At 33.6% G+C, this 10,701-nt stretch overlaps 2 protein-coding genes across 2 annotated transcripts in view; both read left to right on the top strand.

Moving 5' to 3' along the window:
- Positions 1–3,146, top strand: part of LOC101495118 (L-lactate dehydrogenase A-like) — a 4,580-nt gene extending 1,434 nt beyond the window's left edge. Inside the window, exon 2 of the mRNA XM_004516773.4 lies at positions 2,434–3,146. Coding sequence (XP_004516830.1) covers positions 2,434–2,877 — 444 coding nt within the window. The 3' untranslated portion in view covers positions 2,878–3,146. The remainder of the gene's footprint in view (positions 1–2,433) is intronic.
- A 1,706-nt stretch (positions 3,147–4,852) lies between these two features.
- LOC101495446 (NADH dehydrogenase [ubiquinone] 1 beta subcomplex subunit 8, mitochondrial) lies at positions 4,853–8,802 on the top strand. The gene is made up of 4 exons (XM_004516774.4): positions 4,853–5,089; positions 5,188–5,274; positions 5,352–5,447; positions 8,599–8,802. Exons 1-4 carry the CDS (start codon positions 4,952–4,954, stop codon positions 8,653–8,655), a joined length of 378 nt encoding a protein of 125 aa, XP_004516831.1. The 5' UTR covers positions 4,853–4,951; the 3' UTR covers positions 8,656–8,802.
- Positions 8,803–10,701: the final 1,899 nt, after the last annotated feature.

The raw sequence follows: 10,701 nt of genomic DNA, 5'->3' as shown, positions 1-10,701 counted from the left end.
TGATAGCCGGTAGCGGCTATCGCCCTGATAGCCGGTAGCGGCTATCGCCCTGATAGCCGGTAGCAGCTATCGCCCCGATAGTCAGTAGCGGCTATCGCCTTGATAGCATCTATTGCCCTGATAGCTGGTAGCGACTATCACCTGATAGTTGATATCGATTATTGCTTTGATAGCAGCTATCGCCCTGATAGCCTGTAGCGGCTATCGAGTGATAATGGCTATCGCCTGATAGCTGATAGCGGCTATCGCCTTATAGCCGATATCGCCTCATAGCTGATAGCCCGACCAGCTATCACTTATCGCCTATCGCTTATTAGCTAGGCGATAACTGATAGATGATAGGTGATCGCTGAGAGCTCATAAGCAATAGCTGATTGGCGATAGTTGATAATTGATTGGGGATTTGTATTATTAAAGACGGTAAGGTTAAGGACTCCTATTAGAGATGCTATTAGAACCGTCTAAAACTAAAGCTTTTTACTTCCTGTGTTAAACTTGTAAGAAAGTCAATCAAAATCAGAAGGGTAAACTTACCCTTTTCTCTCTGATGATGTTATTAACTTTCACCAAATATAAAATATGAAGCCATGATGCTGGCTGCACTCAAATCTCTGAGACATGAAGGATAATCTCTTCAGAAGAGCACAAAATTCGCTATGAAAAATAAATAGCTTCCTCAGGGGTCAACAATTCAAATCGTATAAAACTCTATAATGGAAAGCTGAAACTGGCACCTATCCATGTAAACTTGATTTATCTTGACCTCTACTCTAAAAAACAAAATCAACTACTGCTACAGCTGACGATGAATGGGTTGATAAATTTAATCAATTCTGATGTCCGTATCCCTAGCTTCAGATCAACCTCACCACCACCCAACCAAAAGAAATCTGGAGTTAGTTTTACAATAGCTTCATCCAAAATCACCTGAAATCAACACATAATCTCCAATCAATAATGAAAGAAGCCCGAGGCTAATATATAGACAAGGAATCGCGATATCTAACTGGAAAAGAGACTGACTATATCATTTGAATGTAATGCGACAACAGAACAAACAGTTTAATTATTTAGCGGATCATGTGCCCTCGAACATCATGCAGAGGAAAACAGGTGTGCAGGTATGTATACATTTTGAACCTTTTCCTTGGAGAAGTCTGGTTTTGGATTCATTTGATTCTAGTGAAGGTATATGATCACAAACCTTTCAAGTATTCAACTTAAGAAACAAGAAAGGAAGGTGCTTTACAGCAACCCGCAACTTTCAGTGTTTACATGTGTACAAGGTAGAGAGTCTAGAGACTAACAAATCAATCAAGTAGAACTCATTGTAAAAGGTCAATAGTTACCACGCTAAAAATATTACATGTCTTCTGTCACTTTAGATTTAAGAGGGACAGACAGACAAAACTCAGATTTATGGACTGGCTAAAAAGCTGTAAGAAAGATTGGTACGATTCAGATCTTATACAGATGATACATGAGAACGTGCTTCCTACATAGGGGGCATTCCTATAAAGAAATGTCAGGAAAGGTCTTGTATATCGGCACAGGTAATCAGCAAGATGCAATCATTGCAACAAGTAAGAGGAGGAGATCACAACTTGTAATCTGTAAACACTAAGTAAGCCAGTAAGAGACCCATTAAATTTTTTTCTTCGGCTGATCATTGATTGCATCAATTATCAATACAAGTGCATGACAAAAATGTTCAATTTGATAAAATATATATAATTAAATTTTAAACAGGTTGAATGATGGATTATTTCATTGTAATTGTCAACATGGAATGAATTATTATATCCAAATATGATACAAATTATTTCAATATGAATCCACAAGTCCATCTTTACCGGAATGTCGGTTTTCATGCCAATACAAGTCACTGCATTGTGCCCATATCCAGTTAACTCTGCTGATATTTCCTCAGGAGCCAGCCTCACTGTAATTAATAACAATATTATTACCTTCCAATCAATAACAAGTTACACAAGTAGTTAATAGAAATTGCAAATCTTTAAAAATAAAGCGAAAAGATAACACGAGAATTGTCCAAAGGATTGAAAAGAAGAACCACAATGATCATATGGACAAGGGTTACAACATATAAAACACACTTTCACATGACTCATACACTTCAAACATAAGTGGTACTGCAAAGTGATGGGTTTCAGCAAGCATGGACCTCCCAAACTTTCTTGTGATCATAAATTTTCTAGCAGAACATGCTCTAGCAGAATTGCTCTAGCAGAACATGTACTAAATAATGTGCTAACAAAACATTTCTAATCTATTAATCGACCAATAGATTGAATTGATTGATGATTGTTAAGTTTACTATTTTGTTTGATGATTTTTGTGCTTACTATACTAACCAACCTAATAGAAAGTGAGAAAGTTTGAAGTGTTAAATAAAAAGTGTTATTGATGCAGGCATGCATAGTAGGGGAGCACGGGGATAGTTCAGTGGCATTGTGGTCAAGTATTAGTATTGGGGGTGTTCCTGTGCTGAGTTTTTTGGAGAAACAACAGATTGCGTATGAGAAAGAAACACTGGAGAATATACACAAAACAGTGATAAACAGTGCTTATGAAGTCATCAGTTTGAAAGGCTACACTTCTTGGGCCATTGGGTATTCGGTTGCTAACTTGGCTCGGTCCATTATTAGGGACCAGAGGAAGATTCACCCTGTTTCTGTTCTGGCTAAGGGATTTTATGGCATTGGTGATGATGAAGTGTTTTTGAGCTTGCCCGCACAACTTGGTAGAGGAGGTGTGCTTGGTGTAACCAATGTGCACATGAATGAAGAGGAGGAACAAAGGCTTAGGGACTCTGCTAAAACCATCTTAGAGGTTCAAACTCAGTTGGGTCTCTGATGAAACCAAGTAGATTGTCATGTGTCCTCAAACACTCACTAATAACCATGATTTTGTTTTTCATTTACATTACATACATTTCCCACGGTTTTCTTACATTGTGATGTTGTTTGTGGCCTAAATTGTCACTCTTAGCTTTTCTGTTTACTATTGCTTGCATCCAAAATGGTGGTAGGATTCGGATCTAGTGATATGTGTTTAATACTCTTATGTAGTACTAGATCTTATAAAAAAAGTGATGTGGGAGACAAATACCTACATGCTTCAAATATTGTCTATGATTTTTATTATTAGTTATTGTAAATGATATCACCAAATAAAATTTTATTCTTCTTCTTTGAAACTTGAATAAACTCTTGGATCATAAGGTATTAGTGACAATCGATGAAAAATAGACTTTATTTCCAATATTCCAATCACCTATAATAATTTTACAATATCATGCGAAGTACAAAATGTTGAGAAAATTGCAAGAATGTCTCATATGAGATTGATTCGTAAGAAAATAACAATAGTCATAGACTCTCATGCAATAGATGAGAAAACAGATCTCATCGTAATTTTAAACAACTATGGTGAGATTGATTTATTGACCAAGTGATAGTGTGGACTGTATATATATATAAATATGTTCCACATATACATTCCTTGTTACTGGAAAAATGTAAGATTATCAGATTTCAATGGTTTAGTGCACATATTGATGAAGACCTATGTGAGATGTATATTTGCAGGTGTATTGAACTAACAATGAATTATAAGATTTCAATGCCTTAAGGTACGTTTTGATGAGGGTCTATGCAAAGATTAGGCAGGAGGATTTTTTATCTTTCTTTCTCTCATGTAAAAGAAAATGATTAAACAACTTAACAAGTCACATTTCAACTTTTGTGTAATATTGGACTTGACTTCTACAAAAATTTCTAAGGTAAGAAAGGAATATAATTATTGAACCATTTTTTTAAAGAATTTTCGAATTTATTATAATTTTGAGTAAAAAATAGTTTACTATAATTTATTATTATATATAAATTTATGGATGATATTACAATTCTAATTAGTTATTTGAGTTTGATAACTATACATGTCATTATTGATAGTATAAATAGATTATATACATAGGTGAACCATTTTTTTACTATCTTTCCTGATCTTTTATGGCATAGGATTTTTTAGACACAATTATAGCATATGATGACGTGTAAAATATGTTTATTTTTTTAGACGTGCAAATATCTTCTTTCTACCTGTATAAAAAAAATGTGTTACAAGAAGTAAAATATGATTCGAAGTAAAATTAATTTACACCAATATTATTTTTACAATAGTCTTTAAAATTAGCAAATTCAAAATATAAAAATACAAATATGTTTTTTTTTAAATAAAATAAAATACATGTGACATTTTGTTGGATTGTTTTTTGAATTTTTGTATTGTATAATATTAAAATGCAACAATCATAAAAAAATGAGATGATGTAACAAAATAATGAATTTTTCTTAGATGTCAGTGGTTTTACACTGACAGAGAATGCATATTCTTTAATTTCATAAATTTTTTCATTTCAAGACATATTTTACTCGATTTATTGATTTATTGTATCAATTATGATGTGACATGTGCATATATAGAATTGCTTTAATCCTCCGATTTTTAAATTCTTATTTATATGAATTAATTTTATAAAATATGATTAAACGTACGAATTAAATTTATTTACACAATCAATCCGGTTACTAAACTCTTCATTTTATCTTGAACTCATTTATATTCTTGTAGCTGTGTATTTCATTCTTTATTTATTTCTGGTCAATTATTCTCGTTGGTACAAAAAAGGAGAAGGGGTGTGGAAAGCAATCAGCGGGTGTAGTATCGCCCTAAAATTATATATCGGAGAGAAATGAAGATCCAACCCACTAAAAAAATAATAAATGAAAAAATAACTACAAAACGAGGTCGTTTGGACTGTGATTAGCGGTAACATTAACTAGTCTTAGAGAGAGAACAAAAAAGTTCAACAATAAGGAAGAAGAAGAATCGAGAGAAGGCATCGCAATAATCAAAAATCAAAATCATGGCAGGTAGATTGACGAACGCAGCATCAAGAATCTTGGGCGGAAATGGCGTTGTTCACCGATCTGTAGCTTCATCTCTTCGCCTCCGCTCCGGCATGGGCCTCCCCGTCGGCAAACACTATGTCCCAAACAAACCCGTTCGTTTCCTTTAACCTAATCTATCGTATTCGTTTTTTCATTTTCGTATAGAATAGTGAAAACTAGCCTAAATTTTTGAATTACGTGAAAATTTCAGCTTCCAATGAACGAGGAACTTTTATGGGACAACGGTACTCCATTTCCCGAACCCTGTATCGATCGTATTGCTGATACTGTTGGAAAGGTAAACCCTAGGGGAATTTAGGATATAATGATTATAATTTGAATGCATGTAGTTGATTGTTTTTACTTTGTTACCAGTATGAAGCATTGGCGTGGCTTTGTGGAGGATTGAGTTTTTTCGCGTCTTTGGGATTATTGGCTGTGTGGAATGATAAAGCCTCCAAGTACCCTTTTGTAAGTCTTCTATTTCAACTTGCTTATTCAACATTATTGGAATTTGGTTTCATTTTGCAATGGATGCTTGCTGAATTCAATTCTATAATAATAGTTGTTCACGAAATGCTTTATATAAGGCTGATTATGAAAGATTGGTGAATGTTGGAACTTGGATGTGTTTTAAGCTTGATTGGATTCCATATTGTTCTCATTTCTTGCTTGTGAGATGTATTTGGAGTTATGTATTTCCATATTTTATTTAGATCCTTTGGGTGCATGTACTGTCTATGGTTATCATTATCTTCTGACAATGACTCGAATTTAAAAATTATTCTAAATTAATGACTTTAATAATTAGTTATCAAAGTCATGGCCTAAATGCACAATTACCATACACAAAGTATAAGGAAAATGATGGAATTAAAAAAATGGGGTGTATGAGTGTGAAAAAAACAACTCAAACACAAGAATTCATCAAAGATGGTGCAAGTTTGAAGAACACAATACAGCATAAAAACAAAAATTTAACAGAGACATGTGTGAATGGAGGAAATTTATGGGCGAACTTTGAGTAGTGGCCAGCAAGCAATGGGTGTGCTGGAACAGGGGACATGAACAGAGATCCATGGTGGAAAACACTGCTTGGCTGGATACGATGCGAATGAGTAGTTGGTTACTGGTTGGTTCAAACCAAAGTCAGCTGTTTTTAGCACAAAGGATGAGTGATTGATTGTTGAAGAAGGGTTTCAACCTCTATTACATTTCTGATGCCAATAATGATGGGAGAATCAATAAAGGGTAAAATAAGATTGGAAAACTCGAATAGTGGGGGAAATGTATGTATTTTTACCTGTGTTCAATTTCGCGCTACAGTGTTCTTTATTAAGATCCTACTCTATGCAAGTTCCAGCATGTGCATTTATGTGATCTCAGCAAAACAAGTTTTGAATCGGGATAGGGATCATTCAAAAATCACATATTTATACTGTAACATCATAATTTGAGCCTTACTTCACATTGAACATTGAAGTTGTGATTGAATGCTTTAAAATCAAGAAAGCTTTTATAAATATTTTGTATGCTTTCAAGGGAGTAAGCCACATGGCTATCAAATTTTCAATTGTGATGATATATTTGTATATTCTGGTCTGGTTGAGTCTGCCCCTCACTGAACTGAAAAACCGGTTCGGGTTGGATGAGAAGAACATAAACCTGGTATAGGCAGTGTTGATCTCTAGTCAGGGAAACTGAAATCTACAGAACCTTAAACAATATCTTAATTTTTATGCTTTTGATTATGAACTACAATTTGTTTAAAAACTATAAATATATGTCAACTAATGACTAAAACTGATTCAAACCAACTTGATCAGGTTATCCAAAATAATTTACCAAATCTGAACTGACCTGACCCAGCTACATACACTACATCCCTGAGTCTTTTGGATGATACGACATTTCTCTTCATTCTTCATCCTTGCATTTAAATAGTAGTATCAACAGCTACCATATGTTGGTGTGCATTTAATAGGAACCCAAATTTAAGAGAGAAACAAAATTATATTATTTATGGAAAATGAGAACTATTACAGAAGATACCTCATAATCCCAGAACAAAGCTCCTCATAGAAGAGATAATTCTCCATCTGCCAACCCCTAAGGCTCTAATTGAAAAATGATTCTCCAAGATACCTTATTACTAGGTCCCTATCTCTACTTATCAACACTTCTATAACATAGATGGTTACACAATTCCTTCCTTCCATTCACGCTGTCAGCTCATCTTAGTTTCCCTTCAGTACACTTCTTTCCCTTGCTTGAGTGCACCTTCCAAATCATAGGACCATTTGTTACTTGCTGAACCAACTGCTCATCGAACAAGGTTGGGTTCTAACAGCATTGCAACTAATGTTTAACTTTGACTAACGGTTGCAAGTTGTAAGCCTGCAATATAGTTGCTATTGCAATCCATCTTTGCTTGGTAGAATTACAACTAACCTATAACATAAATTTAGATATCTCATTAAGTTCCATATTTTTCCCCAGTTTGATTCTTACTAACCTATAACATCTTTACTTGGATTCTTAGTCAGTTCTGCCATAAGTAATAAAAAATTTAACATGGACATGGGTTGGCTCTATTGCATAATGTTTGTTTTTGTTTATGGTGAGTTGGCATAGTAGCTTCAGTAATTGCTGTTGAATCAACAATTTCATTTCTATAGTCTATCCTTTTAAAGATGAGCAGTTGGTATCAAATTTATGGCCTATATTTACCATATTTAGAACTGGACTTGTGATTTGAGTTTGAATTGGAGATTGATAGAAAGAGTATGGAGGTGTATTACATCTATGGTGGGTTGGTTGAAGCAGTTAGTTCAGTTGTTGGGTCTGTTATTTTCAGTTTCATTTCTTTTATTCTTTTCACCATTGTAATCAAGGTTTTATGTTACTAGTTGACAGTAACAAGACTGATTTCGTTCTCATTCTCCTAATAGTCTTAAAATGGTATTGGAACAATTTATCTCTCAGCAAGTTCTTGACCTTGCTTTGTCACTTCCTCTGTTATTGATTGTGGACCTGTGGTTCTTCATCTTCATTGCAATTGCTTCTCTTGTTCATTCTTGGGCCTCTTCCATCCAGTTGGTCAAGCCTTAAATCTTTGCCTTCAGATAGTCCTGGTCAAGATTCTGGTTTCTCAACCATTGTCCGGCGAGAACTGTTGTGATGGCTGGCTATATTCAGCTTCCTGATGTATCTGCAGCAAAGATTTGGAGTGAAAAAAATACTGATGGAGACAAGTGTTTGCTTAGTTTGAACCAAATATTTCACAATGCTAAAAGGCATTTGGGAAGAACAAGTGTCCTCAGAAAGCTCATCAACAACCTACTAGGAGCGTCTTTGAAGTCATCCTGGCTATTCCTAATTTTCAACCTGAGGATCCTGGCTATTCTTACTTTTCCATCTGTTTTGTTGAATTTAAGTGAAAGTTAACTAGCTAGACTATTGAGTTATATTGTTTATGGACTACATAATGTTTTTGTCCTGCTTGTATTATTGTCATTGTCCATATATCGCTATTGAACTCATGCTTATACTCAATGTTATATGCTACTTTCTCCATATGTTTAATACTTACGCTGATAGATTTTATATTATTTTGTGTCAGACACCCAAGGTATATCCATATGACAATCTGCGAGTGGAGCTTGGTGGTGAACCATAAGTAGATCCAAGGCCGAAATGGGATGAGAAATTGTTGTTTTATATAATTGTTATTTTCTGTTCATTTGTACTCTTATGTGGTTCAAAATAATGTATTGTGGAAGACTTGCTGAAACCAAATACAAATCGAAGCGTCGAATTTGGTTTAGTTCTTTTGAACGTTCTCATGCTTCTGGTCGCTATAGTGAGTTGTTATTCTGCCTAATTTATCTAGTCTATGGAACTGTGGATAATCTTACAAGATTAATAAAATTGAACCTTCCTAATTTTTATTACTTTAGAGCTACTTTTATCTCCCTATATTTCTTAAAAAATAACACCTGTACTATATGAGTAATTTGAAACTAGTAACTGCATTTTAATTGTTTTTTTTCTAATAGTTTTTCCATAATATCCGTACTTTTTTTTTTTGTAAGTGAAGAACTATAAGTCTATTTTAAATTGGGACTCAATTTCTACCGGGGCCTATAGGGTTCGGTTTATCATTTCGATTTGGCTCTGCTACTATCATGCAATGCATTTCCATAATTATCGGGGATCAAATATATTTTGTAATGCTAACATGTCAGAAAAAGACTTAGATTATTAGCAAGACAAGAGGTTGTAGAAAATTTCACGAAGTCACTTATAGAACGCGCTAAAAGCAATTCAGACGGATGATGAACATTAATAAGGGTAGTTTAAATAAATTCCTTATATGTTTAAAGATAATTAAGTTTCAAGAAACTCTATAATATGATCCTCTATTGTAATCAAGGTTGTAAATTGCATTAATTTTTTTCTTCTGAAAATTGCACTATTTGGACTAAATATTGTGTAAGAAAATTGCACTATTTGGACTAAATATTGTGTTGGGAGAGCCGGTGACATAGTTTTTTCCTAAAAACAAAACATGGATTAGATTTAGAGCATCTCCAACTGTAGTCAAATGAATTCTTCCGCCAGCGTGCAGTTATTTAAAATTCAGTTTTTGACATAATAAATTTATGACATTTAGTGGGCCTTATCTAATGAACCTATTTGAAGTTTACCATTAGAATAAAAAAATGAATGAGTTCCTTCAAGATAATGTGGCAAAGTGAACCCTATTTAATAAACTCATGTTCACCGTTGGAGATCCTCTTGTGGAGTTGTCATTTTGAGAGACAACTCAATTTAGTGTGTAAAAAATCAGGTGTCTCGCTATAGCGAGCCCAAATGATTTAAGTTTGCAAGATTTGTTACAGTTGATTGTATTATTTGGAAAATTCTTTTCTTAATGGTTGGGCAATTTTTAATGTCATAGAAAATAGTTATTTTCTATAAGAATAAAAGTTTACCTATGGAAGTGCTTAAGTTTCATATGGAAGATCTAATGCAAACACACTCTAATAAAAGTGGTTTAATTTTTTATAAAAGCATTTCCAATTTTTTTTAATTAAATTACTTTATCAACCACTAAAAAATTTCATATTTAGTCCTGTTCAATAGTTCAAATGCAATCTTATGATATGTTTTTACGATGGTTTGAAAATTGATTTGACGAAGAGTTTTGTAGAACTGACATTCATTGTAATTAGAGCATTTGTCATCCTATGAGTCTTCTAGAGTATTATTAGATGTAATATTTTAGTCGTTCCCAAATTCTCTTCCTTATCCTAATGAGGATTGATTTTACAACATGTATGTAGGAGTAATTAATGACATTTTGAGTTAGAAACATTTTCGAAAAGCAGAAAAATGAACAATTATTTATAAGAGTATGTTGTTTCTTTTTAAAACATCGTCTGAACATAATTTTAAACAATAAAAAGTTTTAGCTGCTTTACCTTTTTGGTCATAAATACATTATACATATATCATTGATTAACGCTAAAGTTTCATCACGAGTCCAAATTAAACAATAGCTTGGCATGTCGATGATAGAAGATAATGAATATCACAATCGATCATAAAATCAGCCCCCAAAGTCAATATTATAATTTAATATTCAATACCATTGAGTATAATCTCGTACAATCTAAAATTAGTATTTTTTGTGTGTGTGGCACAGCTAGGAGCAGCCATT

The sequence above is a fragment of the Cicer arietinum genome, chromosome 7 (assembly GCF_000331145.2).
Source record: "Cicer arietinum cultivar CDC Frontier isolate Library 1 chromosome 7, Cicar.CDCFrontier_v2.0, whole genome shotgun sequence".
Lineage (NCBI taxonomy): Eukaryota > Viridiplantae > Streptophyta > Magnoliopsida > Fabales > Fabaceae > Cicer > Cicer arietinum.
This window is presented reverse-complemented; position numbering and strand designations above follow the sequence as displayed.

Excerpts from the sequence above, each read along its gene's own strand:
- LOC101495446 (XM_004516774.4), top strand. The coding sequence starts at position 4,952 with ATGGCAGGTAGATTGACGAACGCAGCATCAAGAATCTTGGGCGGAAAT. Across the intron at positions 5,090-5,187 it reads ACTATGTCCCAAACAAACCC|CTTCCAATGAACGAGGAACT; the intron begins GTTCGTTTCCTT and ends TGAAAATTTCAG. Across the intron at positions 5,275-5,351 it reads TTGCTGATACTGTTGGAAAG|TATGAAGCATTGGCGTGGCT; the intron begins GTAAACCCTAGG and ends CTTTGTTACCAG.